Source organism: Somniosus microcephalus, chromosome 20 (assembly GCF_052327205.1).
Source record: "Somniosus microcephalus isolate GS21.2 chromosome 20, FLI_Smic_1.0, whole genome shotgun sequence".
In the NCBI taxonomy this organism is placed as follows: Eukaryota; Metazoa; Chordata; class Chondrichthyes; order Squaliformes; family Somniosidae; genus Somniosus; species Somniosus microcephalus.
This window is the reverse complement of record NC_141006.1, coordinates 20,757,832-20,771,468: the sequence shown is the minus strand read 5'-3', so window position 1 is coordinate 20,771,468 and position 13,637 is coordinate 20,757,832. Positions and strand designations below refer to the sequence as shown.

Sequence of the window (13,637 nt, the reverse complement as noted above, 5' to 3'; positions counted from 1 at the left end):
ACCTCCGTCCCCGGCCTCATGTTCTCCCCCCGCGGCATTGCCGGCTGTTTTCCGAGAGCCCGGCACGTCTCCTCAGTGCCGGGCTCTTTTGCCAGCACTCGCGATCGGTCATCGCGCTGGTGCTGGCCCCTCCCCCTTAAGAATGGGAGGAAGGCCTGCAGTACCGCAGCGCACCGTGCCGCAGCGTGTGGCGCTGTGGCACGTTGCGCTGCGATATTCAGTTTCAGCGCCCTAAGAGGGACGCAGAGCGCCTCGAGCCTCGCCCCGTGTCCCTCTTGGGGCGCTCAAGCTGAATTTCCGGCGATCGCTGCTGCTCCGATCGCAGCGCAAAATCCGGCGCCCAGGCGAGCTTGGCGCCCCGTTTGCGGCTCCACCCAATTTCTCCCCCAAGAACTTGCATTTATATAGTGCCTGTCACGTAGCAAAATGTGCCAAGGTGATTCACAGGAGTGTTATCAGACAAAATATGACACCGAGACAAAGAAGGAGACATTAGGACAGGTGACCAAAAGTTTGGTCAAAGAGGTAGGTTTTAAGGAACATCTTAAAGGAGGAGAGATAGGTGGAGAGGTTTATTGAGGGAATTCCAGAGCTTCGGGCCTAGACAGCTGAAGGTACAACCGGCAATGGTGGAGCGATGAACATCAGGGATGTGCAAGAGGCCAGAATTGGACGACCGCAGAGTTCTCGGAGGGTTGTAGGGTCAGAGGAGGTTACAGAGATAGGGAGGGGCGAGGCCATGGAGGGATTTTAATACAAGGAGCAGGATGGGTAATGATATAAAAAAAATTTAAAATCTAGCCCTCTGCTAGTTTTCAATTACACAATTCATATCCAGGAATTTCAGAATCTGATGAAATATAGCCCCCAGACCAGCAAATGAGATAATGTTACAAGTGGACATGTGGAGCAGTAAGAAGTGTTCTGAGGCTGGGACTGAAATCTCTCATCGGGGCAGTGTAAGTGGAATCAGAGCATACATCTAACCTGCAATTGTACCTGGCCCTGGGACAGTGGAGAGGGACCTTTACTGTGTGACTGCAGCTTTTTACAGGTGAATATTGTCAATTAGCCTGAAAATTAGAGAGCTTTTAATTTGGCCTTTTTATGTGGAATTAATTATCTCTTGCGTTGAATCTGTAATTATGAGATTTGCAATAACCAGTCATGAGACACAGACTGGTTTTGAAAAAGCCCCCACCTGGTGTGCCCATGAATACAGACACACGAACAATCCCTGGGTGCTGCTCGGGCTGCTAACTCTGGTTGGGCATATCCCTCGAGGTGTCATCACGTGACCCCTGCCTCCTACCGCTCCGCCCCCCACGCTCCCGCCATTGGGTGCCCGACACGCCCAAAGCTGCGGTGCCCCACCTTCCCACAGCCAATCGGCAAGTGAACAGACCCTTCACTACCCCATTGGACGATCTTGACTGTCAGTCAAACAGCCTTTTCCCCCCCGTGTCTGATAATTTTATAACTGATAAACAAAAGCGCTCAAAGAAAATTAAAAAACCCCACAATTTTTAAGGCTGTGATTTTTCTCCTGGGTCGCTCTTCAATTCCTGGAGACTCCAGGGCAATCCAGGACCATACAGGTACAGCAAGCAATTAGGAAAGCAAATGGTATGTTGGCCTTTATTACAAGAGTATTTGAGTATAAGAGTAAAGACATCTTACTGCAATTATATAGGGCCCTGGTGAGACCGCACCTGGAGTATTGTGTACAGTTTTGGTCTCCTTACTTAAGGAAGGATATACTTGCCGTAGAGGGAGTGCAACGAAGGTTCACCAGACTGATTCCTGGGATGGGGGGATTGTCCTATGAGGAGAGATTGAGTAGACTAGGCCTATATTCTCTAGTGTTTAGAAGAATGAGAGGTGATCTCATTGAAACATACAAAATTCTTACAGGGTTTGACAGGGTAGATGCAGGGAGGATGTTTCCCCAGTCTGGGGAGTCTAGAACCAGGGGTCACAGTCTCAGAATAAGGGGTCAGTGAAATTTCTTCACTCAAAGAGGGTGGTGAACCTTTGGAATTCTCTACCCCAGAGGGCTGTGGAGGCTCAGTCGTTGAGTATATTAAAGACAGAGATCGATAGATTTTTGGATATTAAGGGAATCAAGGGATATGGGGATAGTGCAGGAAAGTGGAGTTGAGGTAGAAGATCAGCCATGATCTTATTGAATGGCGGAACAGGCTCGAGGAGCCAAATGGCCTACTCCTGCTCCTATTTCTTATGTTCTTATTGGCAACTCAAACGGGTCTACATGTAAATTCGAAATCTCTAACACTGCCTGATGTACGGCCTCATGTTCAGGGAGGCGGCTTGGTGGGGGGGGATCCGAGGCGGGTGGGACACCCGGGAGGCCGCGTTTCCCGCTGGCCTAGCCGATTTTACCGGGAATGTGATCGGAAACCTCGTTGGGGGGTGGGGGCGGTGGTGGTGGGTCTCCGATCGCAGCGGGTAGGTTAGTTAGGGATCCTGGATCCAGGAGGTAGGTATAAAGCCACTTACCTCCTGGATGCAGCAGTCCCCCTCTCTGTTTAACTGCCGGGTTTCACGAATTGTGTGAAACCCGTCCACAGGCAGTTAAACACAACATGGAGGGGAAATAGAGGCTTCCGGCCTCCTTATATTTAAATTATGGTAACGCCCCCTGGGAGGGGGTTGGCTGTCCTGCCCCGTCCCGCCTCCGGGGAAATCGGAAGTGGGCGGGTTGGAGGCGGGATCAGGTCGGGATTGACATTTTTAACACTTTAACTGCCCCCACACTCCAAACTCACCCGTTTTTTGATGGGAAAACTCCGGCCACTGAGTGGGATGGGGTATAATAAGTGGAATGGGATATTCTCACTGGGATAGATAACCCTCATAGGAATACCCTCACTGGGCTGGGATAGTCTTGTAGAACCGACAGATTCACAGAGAATGGTTTGGACTGACACAGACTCTATACCACCATTATTCTTTGAATTACTTACTATCAGATCCAATAATGGACAGGCCACAGCTGCTGCAACAAACTATTAAAATTCTTAGATGATCATTACTCGATTTCTAAAGTGGCCTCACATTTACTCGGACACGAATTCCCTTTGTCACGAGGGCAAAGCAAACAGATAGTTGCCCCAGTGATGGAGCTAATTATGACCTTTTGAATGGGTGCAGAGTTAAGAATCTACCGTTATTAGGGTCACTGCAGGTTGCTCCCTTCTCCCTGAGCCTCTACAGCATGCCAGTCCACCCCACCCCCAGCTGCTGCAGCCAAACTGACTGCCCTCTGGTTTAGCAAACAGCCTGGTCACAGCCAGCCCAGTGTTTCCTGACTGGCCGATGGGCAAGTGACCACAGTGTAGGTCAATTAACCAAGAATTAATGCTCAAAATATGTTACAGGTACTGTCAAAGGAACATTGGAACAGGAGGAGGCCATTAGGCTTCTCGGGCCTGCTCCGCAATTCAACTAGATCATGGCTGATCTGCACCTCAGCTATATTTACCAGCCTTTATCCCATATTCCTTGATACCCTTGCCTCACAAAACTCTATTGACCTCAGTCTTGAAAGCTCCAATTGACCCCTACATCCATGGCCTTTTGCAGGAGAGAATTCCAGATTTCTACTACCCTTTGTGTGAAAAAGTTCTTCCTGATTTCACTCCTGCACGGCATAGATTTTCCGTATCGACCCTATTGAATCCCTTTATCATTTTAAGCACCTCGATCAGATCAGCCCTCAATCTTCTAAGCTGAAGGATACAGCACTGAAGTGACTAACCAGAGGAGAGCAGCTCCCGAGGAGCATGTTATATGGAAGATATCACATGGGTAGCAAGGGTGTCGTTGCATCGTTGCGACTGATGAATTATGGCCCTGTTAGACGTGCGCAATAACATTTCCTTTAAATGCGGGGGAAAAAAGCTGGTTTAAAAAAATGTGACGCTTTAGTGACTTGTGACTTGCTGAGGCAGCAGTCAAGGAAGTTTTCATGGGAGACGGACTGAGGGCTTGTCCCGCCAGTGCTGTTTTGTTCTCGAAAGGTCACCGTACACAGGATCACTCCGTTTGGTGAAATGGGCTGAATATCGTCAGACGGAGAGTTGGGGGGGGAGTATCACTCAGAGGGATTGTGTAATACCAGTAACCAACGTTCGCTTTAAGCCGTGCGGCCACGCAGTTATCTCAAGGTCCCGCGCAGCCGATGAGCCGGCTACACAATGCAAAAAAACGCGCATGCACGGAAGTTTGAATGGGCCACACAGCCCGCTAAAGGGGCCGTCCCGCCCCCCCCCCCAAAAAATAGAGGGAACATTGTCAGTTACCTGATATAATATGATGTATGCATTACACATTCACGCTCGCTCTGAATAGAATGCCCAGAATGATACCGGGGCGCAGAGGGTTGAATTATGAGGGCAGGTAGCTTAAACTTGGCTTGCGTATAGAAGATTGAGGGGTGATCTGATCGAGGTATTTAATATGACAAAGGTAGATACAGAGAAACTATTTCCTCTGATGGGGGAATCAAGAACGAGGGGACGTAATCTGAAAATTAGAGCCAGGTCATTCAGGAGTGAAATCATGAAGCACTTATTCACAAAAAGGGCAGTGGAAATCTGGGGCTCTCTCCCCCACAAAGGCTGTGGGTGCTGGGGGTCAATTGGAGCTTTCAAGACTGAGGTCGCTAGAATTTTGTTGTGTAAGAGTGTCAAGGGATATGGGGCGAAGGTGGGTAAATGGAGTTGATGTGCAGATCAGCCATGCTCTGACTGAACGGTGGAGCAGGCTCGAGGGGCTGCTCCTATGTTGCTAAGGCAACAAACTTAGACACCTGGAAGGTTTATAAAAGAGATTTCACTATGTTATTATCTGTTTGGCCAGTAGCAGCCGATGTCCTTTATACATTCACGGGATGTGGGCATCGCTGGCACTTATTACCCATGAGAAGGTGGTGGCCTTCTTGAACCGCTGCAGTCTGTGTGGTGAACTTTGTCGTAGTGGTTTTTTATAACTGAGTGGCTTGTTAGGCTATTTACGAGGGCAGTTAAGAGTAAACCACATTGCTGTGGGTTCGGAGTCACATATAGGCCAGATTGGGTAAGGACGGCAGATTTCCTTCTCTAAAGGACATTAGTGAACCAGATGAGTTTTTACCACAATCCGATATTTTCATGGTCAACATTACTGATGCTAGCTTTTATATTCCAGATTTATTTAATTAACTGAATTTAAATTTCCCAGCTGCTGTGGTGGGATTTGAATTCATAGCTTGCAGATTATTAGTCTGGACTCATCTGGATTACCAGTCCAGTAACATAACCACTATGCTACCGTTCCGTACCGGTTTGTGTCTGCTCTCAGTCGGCTGAGCTGCATGATGAGGGGGCAGGTGTTTTGGTGGGAATCATAGGACAAGGAACGACTGAGCGTGCTCACACCCGAGGTTTCTGCGCCATCGTTCTGCAGCTCCAGTGCTTCCGGTTCCCTCAAGTCGGGGTCACTCCCTCTCCACTTCTCCGGAATGTTGTCCGTGCCTTGTTCGTCTGTCTCTTGATCAAAGGAGGCCTGGAACTGCAGCTTCAGTTCTGAAGAAGGAAATCAAAGTAAGGTCCCTTGTCAAGCTGCTTTAGTCTCCGCCCCTCCTTCATCCTTCTCCCCACTTCTCCTCAAGGTGCCGACTCACGCTAGGTCCCAGGCCCATGGGCGCTGGTTGTTCACAAGTACCTTCACCCAAGTAGCTATCCCTCACGTGTCAGCTTAAGACAGTAAACATCAGCATCAAAGCTGACCCCAATCCTGGCGTCTAACCACATCGACTTTCCTGTGCAATCGTCCCTGCATGATAATTGGGAGCGAGAACCCTGGGTTTCTTTTCCTGTTTTTTTGCCTCTCCCGGGAAATTACATGGCTGTGGGGGTTGATTGGGGGGGGGGGTACTTACTTTAGAGCAGCATAGATTTGGAGGCGACCTGATCGCGGTTTATAAAATAATTAAAGGGAGACCCCATTGATAGATTATTCCAGTTTACCTGATTGGGGAGGACCAGGGGACAGGAGTTTGAGCTATGTAAGAGTAGGAATAGACGGGGTGTTGGGTGGTTCTGCTTTACTCAGAGAGTAGTGAGTCTCTGGAACACGTTGTCGGCTGGTGCGGTGGGTGCGGATTCTCTGTGAGCCTTCAAGAGGGAACTGGGCCTGTTCCTGACTGGGGCAGAGCTCGCATCATAAAGAACGTACCTGTCTTTAAGAGAACACTTGGGCCATGTGATTTCCTGGACTGGTTTCCATCATCTGACGGTGTCGGACAGGAATTTTCCAGAGTATTTTTTCCCTTATTGGCCCTGGGTTTTTAATTTTGTTTTCCTCTCCCAGGGGATTACATGGCTGCGGAGGGCCGCGGGGAGGTGGGTGAGCGAGGGTAGGAAGTGTCTGGTCACGAAGCTCCAGCCATCATGGTGGGTGGGGCAGGCTTGATGGACCAGCTGGCATTTTCCTGCCCGTCATTTCCGTCTGTATGTTAATCGAGGGCAACTGTATCACCCTGGCTGAGATCAGCTGGGTTGTGGGTCAGATCTCTTGCCTCCCTGGTCCCCATGACTCCATACCACAGGGTGGCAGTGTGTTCACCCACTCAGCCAATGGGGAGCAAGGCGCTGCCAAATTCTTTGACTCAGGCAATCCTCTGGGACGATGGCTCTGTGCTTTAGACGTTTCTTCTACTCCTCTAAAGCAGAAAACGTGTGGCATTGCCTCAACTGAAGCACTGTGACAGAAAGATGCTCAGCAGTGGTAATGGGCATAGTAATGAATGGGACTGGCACAGGCCTGGCTTTGGTAGCACGGCCCTTGGCTGCTGTGGGATTTGAGTTTTGCATTTAACGCCTATCTCCATTTTGTTTCCTCCAATGACCATCTCAACTGGCAAGAAGCCAGGGTTTGGGGCAGCAATTTCCCAGTGATGATGACTGCCGCTCTTTAAGAAGAAAGAACGAACTTGCATTGATATAGCGCCTTTCATGACCTCAGGACGTCCCAAGGTGCTTCACAGCCAATGAAGTACATTTGAAGCATAGTCACTGCTGTAATGTAGGGAAACGTGGCAGGTAATTTGCGCACAGCAAGGTCCCATGAGATAATCATAGAAATTTACAGCACAGAAGGAGGCCATTCGGCCCATCTTGTCTGCGCCGGCTGACAAAGAGCTATCCACCCAAATCTCACTTTCCAGCACTTGGTCCGTAGCCCTGTAGGTTACGGCACTTCAAGTGCATATCCAAGTACTTTTTAAATGCGAGGGTCTCTGCCTCGACCACTCTTTCAGGCAGTGAGTTCCAGACCCTCACCACCCTGGGATGACCAGATAATGTTTTATTGATGTAGGTTGAGGGATAAATATTGGCCAGGACACCGGGGAGAACTACCCTGCTCTTTTTCGAATAGTGCCATAGGATCTTTTACACCCACCCGGGAGGGCAGACAGGGCCTCCATTCAACGTCTCATCCAAAAGGTGGCACCTCCGACAGTGCAGCACTCCCCCAGTACTGCACTGGAGTGTCAGCCTAGACATAAGACATAAGACGTGGGAGCAGGAGTAGGTCATTTGGCCCCTCAAGCCTGCTCCACCATTTAATAAGATCATGGCTGATCTGATCTTGGCCTCAACTCCACTTCCCTGCCCGCTCCCCATAACCCTTGACCCCCTTACCATTCAAAAATCTGTCTAGATTTTGTGCTCAAGTCTCTGGAGTGGGACTTGAACCCACAACCTACAGACTCAGAGGCAAGAGTTCTACCCACTGAGTCAAGGCTGACACCTCAGGGTTCAGAGGTAGATTTTACAAGATTGTTGCAGTGATCCTTGTTGTGTATGTAATATGTGTGCTACTTTGAACCTATGGACAGGACTGCACTACTTGTTGGGCGTAGTGATACGCAGTACCACTCCTGGCCATAGGGGTATAAATAGTACTGTGGGTAGTGATTCCCCTCAGTTCCCGCCTGTGGGCATGAAGTAAAGACCTATGTGCAGTCCCTACCTCCAACCAGTAAAGGCCTGTTTGAGTTATACGTTTAAGTCTTTGTGTTAATTGTTCAATACAATACACATACTTAACACTGGCGATGAGTCAGGCTCTTACCCTGCGGCAGTTATTCCAGGCGGCTTCGTCCAAAGACAGGACGTTGAAGAGAGGTTTCAATCCTCAACACCCCACTCAAAACTGAAGGGCAGCAGAAATCCTGACAGCTTCCAGCAACTGGAAGCGACAGGCATTAGGACCCTGAAGCCTCCATCAGCTTGTGAACCGGAGTAAAGACAGGACTGGGGAAGAGAGAGAGGTAGGGCGATAGCGATCGGCAGATAAGGGCCGGGCCGCTTTGAAGTGAGGGGCGCAGCCGGGCCAGCGATCGGGACCAAAGATAAGAGCCGCACTCGGACTGAAAGGCGCGGCGGCTGCAGAAGCTCAAGGTGCGAGAGTCGCGGTGCACAGCGCGGGCTATCGATCGCGGCGAAGATAAGGGCCGCACTCGAGGGCTGAAGGGAGACGGCGTCGGGGGACGGGTGAAGACCGCCAAGCGCGGGAAAACCGCCATTTTGTGGGCGGAGGACGACGGCAAGAGCGGGAAGCCGCCATCTTTGATAACAAGTAAAGAAAATAAAATCTGAGAAATTGCAAATCTACAATGCCTAAACACGGGAATATTAGCACCTTTGATAGTGACCTCGAAGATTGGGCCATATATGTTGAAAGAGTAAAAAATTATTGTAAGGCCAATAAAATTCGTGACCAAGATAAAGCTCTAACATTATTAAATTTAATGGGTGCGAAGACGTACGGGCAATTGAAACACCTGTTATCACCAGATGAACCGGCGGATAAGACGTTCGATGAGATTGTTACTGTCCTGAAAGATCATCTAAACCCCACGCCGCTGATGCTAGCGGAACGATTTAAATTTTACGACAGAAGGCAGCTACAGCATGAAAGCAATGCTGAATATTTGCTGGAATTGCGTAAATTAGCGAAATATTGCCAGTTTGGAACGGGATTGACAGATGCACTACGAGACAAATTTGTGTGTGGTTTATTTAAACAGGATACACAAAAGCGACTGCTCGAGGAGAATGAGCTGACGCTTGAGAAGGCGGTCACTATGGCAGCAGCACACAAAGCCGCAGCGAGAGGCACGGCAGTAATGCAGCTACGGTCACCGGAGCTCAGTGCACACAAATTGGGTGTGAGTTCTGGCAAATGTTATCGTTGTGGAAAGACAACGCATGATCAGAACCAGTGTTGGTTTAAAAACCAAGAATGTAGAACTTGTGGTAGGCTTGGACATATAGCTAGAGTATGCAGGTCAGGGAAGAAGACCAGCAACAAGAAGTCACCGCAAGGAAAATACGCAAAGGTACACAAGGTGACCGAACAGGAGTCCGATTCAGACGCTAGCAGTAATGAACTGGCTAGCTTAAGCTGTAATGAACTGGCTAGCTTAAGAGTACTCAACGCTGGTAAGGGTGCAGACCTCCAGACAATTTGGGTCACTCTTCAGATAGAAGGAGTCCAAGTAAAACTGGAATTGGACACTGGATCGGCATTGACGGTCATAAATAAGAAAGATTACGGAAAGTTATTCCAACATATTCCCCTACAGGATACGGGGATTATATTGAAAACATACACGGGGCAAAGAGTGTACCCCATCGGGAAAATAGAGGTTGCAGTGGCCCACAAGGGCGAAGACAGTCAAATAATGGACTTATATGTGATATCTGAAGGAGGTCCTCCACTACTAGGACGGGAGTGGATTAGGAAAATGAATATGGACTGGCATTTCCTACAAACAATAACGAGTGAGAACTCGGTGAAGATAGTCGGCCCAGACTCTGGAACGGATGATGGTAAGCCCAACTCAGGTGCAAAAGACAAAGTTTCAGCACAGAATTCCACTGAGCAACAACAACATAGTTTAACTGTGGATTCTGAGTCTGGCAAGTCTACTGATGTGCCCATTTCTGAGGGACACCGGGCTCGAACTCAACTCCATTTCAAACTACAACAGCAATTAGAACAAATGCTTCGCCGTTTTGAGCAAGAGTTGAATGCAACGAAAGAGTTCTTTGATATAGAGTTGGAGAATCTGGAAAGACAACAGAAGCAGCTGATGGAGAAAATGGAGCAGGAGCACACAAAACGTCTGATGTCAGAGGAGTTAACGGTCAGCCAACTCCTGCATATGCTGAAGGACAGGACTCTGAAATGGGAAAAACTTGAACATGAACTTCAATATTCAAACGAAAGGGGTTCGGAGCTCTCAAAGGTTATTGGAAGAGCTGAGGTGGCAACACAGACTGAGATGACTGCAACAGAGCAGCCCTTGGATGCCAAAAGTACGCTGACTCACGTCAACGTAGAACAACAGACCGCTGAAACAGCTGCTCCGGTAGAGGGATTGCATAGTCCGATCAATCAATCTCCAAAGGAAGTTGAAGTATTAAAATCACAAATGAGGTCACTAGTAAACGACTTGCTGAAAGCCCAGAAAAAGCTGGATGCAGAGGTACACATGAAGAAGTCTCTTCAGGAAAGATGTCTGGATTTGGAACAAGAGCTGGCTAACGTCCAGCTAGGTATGGAGGAAATAGACGACCCTCTCACTGGTCTAGCTCAGGACGACACCGAATATTACGATGTCCTGTCCTGCCCAGCTTGTAACTTCGACTCCCAAAGTGCAGAAATCATGGAGGAGCACCAAAAGTCTACGGAACATCGGGAGAAGCTGGCTCTACGACGGAAACAGGAGGAAGAGAAGGAGGAACTGCGCATGCAGCTGGCAGCTGTGGCAGCTGACAATGGAGCCCAGAGAGTCTCCAAGAAGCAGAAAAGGAAAAGTAAAAACAGAAGATGACCCATCTGAACCATTATCACCTCTACCAGATCACACACGTGGTCCCTCCGAACGGAGCCAATTCAGTTCGGAAGTTTAAACTGTTAAATCCATGGAAGGACTATTGAATGAGTCACTCTAGCAACGTGAACCGACTACACCACAGAGATTGAATCTGTGAACTGTTTTCCGCAGAGACTGAATCTGTGATCTGTTTTTGACATGAAGTTATCTATGTATCTATGTTATTCTGTTATGTAAACCTGAAGTTATATATGTATATATGTTATTACGTTATGTTAAATGGGGAGATGACTGTAAAGCTAGGAAGGGAGGAATGTTGTGTATGTAATATGTGTGCTACTTTGAACCTATGGACAGGACTGCACTACTTGTTGGGCGTAGTGATACGCAGTACCACTCCTGGCCATAGGGGTATAAATAGTACTGTGGGTAGTGATTCCCCTCAGTTCCCGCCTGTGGGCATGAAGTAAAGACCTATGTGCAGTCCCTACCTCCAACCAGTAAAGGCCTGTTTGAGTTATACGTTTAAGTCTTTGTGTTAATTGTTCAATACAATACACATACTTAACAATCCTAGCCAATCCTCCAATGCTGAGAGGCAGAAGCTTTGTCCCTCTGAGGGCTCTGTGCGGCATGGAGCTGGTACAACTCAACAGCACAGGGTGAGTTGGGCTTAAATATCCATTGAGGCTGGATTTCAAGATGGGGCTCTGAATGGGAGAGAGCATTCTAACCCAGAGAGGCTCTCCACTCTGGCACTCGCTGTGGGGGAGGAGAGCTGCTTTGTCTAAGGACTCACCAGCGCGGGGGAAGCTACAAAATAAATTCCACTCTGAGGTGCAGTAGTTGGGAGGAAACAGTTGCTTGTAATGAAGGAGCTGGCGGAGGAGTTCAGACTTACTACGAATCAGTTGCTCTGCCACGTACCTGGGATGAGAATGGTGAAGGCTATCTGCATGGCCTTGCGAATGATGTTGTCCAGGGCAAACATCCAGTGCGGTTTAATCTGGCGGAGTCGAAGGACTTTTTTCACCTAGAGAGAAAACCCCTATTAATAAAGGAAAAGTAGTTCCTCGGTGTGAGCTGCCTGACGTAAGAAAACTACGAGGCACTTGGTCTAAGCGTTAAACAAAGCTTTAATCAACTGTTTTACAACATGGAGGTCTAGTTGTGTTCTTCACTAGTTCCTGTTAAGAATGTCCTGCGCAAGCTGGGCCCATGCCCGAGTATTTATACTCTCCCTGGACAGCGCCACCCGCAGGCCGCTCAGTTGATTCATGTCAGTGCCCTTTGATATCTCAAGGACAAGGCATTGGCCAAAAGGTATCTGACTCTCCAGGCCGGCCTCCCATCTTCCACCCTCCATAAATCTTGAGCTCCTCCAGAACTGCTGCCTGTATCTTAACTTGTATTACGTCCCGTTCACCCATAACCCCCGTGCTCGCTGACTTACATTGACTCCTGGTCCTGCAAGGCCTGGATTCTTAAATTCCCATCCTTGTGTTCAAATCCCACCGTGGCCTCGTCACTACCCTGTGAAGTGCCTTGGGATGTTTTACTACATTAAAAGTGCTATATAAATGCAAGTTGTTGTTGTAGACACTTCTCCTCCCCTCAATCCCCAGTACAGCCCTGTGTGACTCAGCCCCCCCAGTACAGCCCTGTGTGACTCAGTGTCCCAGTACAGCCCCAGTACAGTGTCCCAGTACAGCCCCGTGTGACTCAGCCCCCCAGTACAGCCCTGTGTGACTCAGTGTCCCAGTACAGCCCCAGTACAGTGTCCCAGTACAGCCCCATGTGACTCAGTCCCCAGTACAGCCCTGTGTGACTCAGTCCCCAGTACAGCCCTGTGTGACTCAATTCCCCCAATACAGCCCTGTGTGACTCAGTCCCCAGTACAGCCCTGTGTGACTCAGTGTCCCAGTACAGCCCCAGTACACAGTGTCCCAGTACAGCCCCGTGTGACTCAGTCCCCAGTACAGTCCCATGTGACTCAGTCCCCAGTACAGCCCTGTGTGACTCAGTGTCCCAGTACAGCCCCAGTAGTGTCCCAGTACAGCCCCATGTGACTCAGTCCCCAGTACAGCCCTGTGTGACTCAATTCCCCCAATACAGCCCTGTGTGACTCAGTCCCCAGTACAGCCCTGTGTGACTCAGTGTCCCAGTACAGCCCCAGTACACAGTGTCCCAGTACAGCCCCGTGTGACTCAGTCCCCAGTACAGTCCCGTGTGACTCAGTCCCCAGTACAGCCCTGTGTGACTCAGTGTCCCAGTACAGCCCCAGTACAGTGTCCCAGTACAGCCCCATGTGACTCAGTCCCCAGCACAGCCCTGTGTGACTCAGTCCCCAGTACAGCCCCGTGTGACTCAGTCCCCAGTACAGCCCTGTGTGACTCAATTCCCCCAATACAGCCCTGTGTGACTCAGTCCCCAGTACAGCCCTGTGTGACTCAATTCCCCCAATACAGCCCTGTGTGACTCAGTCCCCAGTACAGCCCTGTGTGACTCAGTCCCCAGTACAGCCCTGTGTGGCTCAGTGTCCCAGTACAGCCCCAGTACAGTCCCCAGTACAGCCCCGTGTGACTCAGTCCCCAGTACAGCCCCGTGTGACTCAGTCCCCAGTACAGCCCTGTGTGACTCAGTCCCCAGTACAGCCCCAGTACAGTGTCCCAGTACAGCCCTGTGTGACTCTGTCCCCAGTACAGCCCTGTGTGACTCAGTC

General features: G+C 49.5%; 1 protein-coding gene across 2 annotated transcripts in view; it reads right to left on the bottom strand.

Annotated features, from left to right (window-relative positions):
• LOC147103075 (mitogen-activated protein kinase kinase kinase 5) overlaps nucleotides 1–13,637 on the bottom strand; it is a 201,153-nt gene that overhangs the window by 33,242 nt on the left and 154,274 nt on the right. Inside the window, exons 24-25 of one of the 2 annotated variants that reach the window (XM_085962370.1) lie at nucleotides 11,843–11,948; nucleotides 5,440–5,588 (exon numbers count right to left, since the gene is read on the bottom strand). In XM_085962370.1, coding sequence (XP_085818496.1) covers nucleotides 5,440–5,588; nucleotides 11,843–11,948 — 255 coding nt within the window. Of the gene's footprint in view, nucleotides 1–5,344; nucleotides 5,589–11,842; nucleotides 11,949–13,637 lie in introns of both variants that reach the window. The other variant, XM_085962369.1, reaches the window with a different exon arrangement.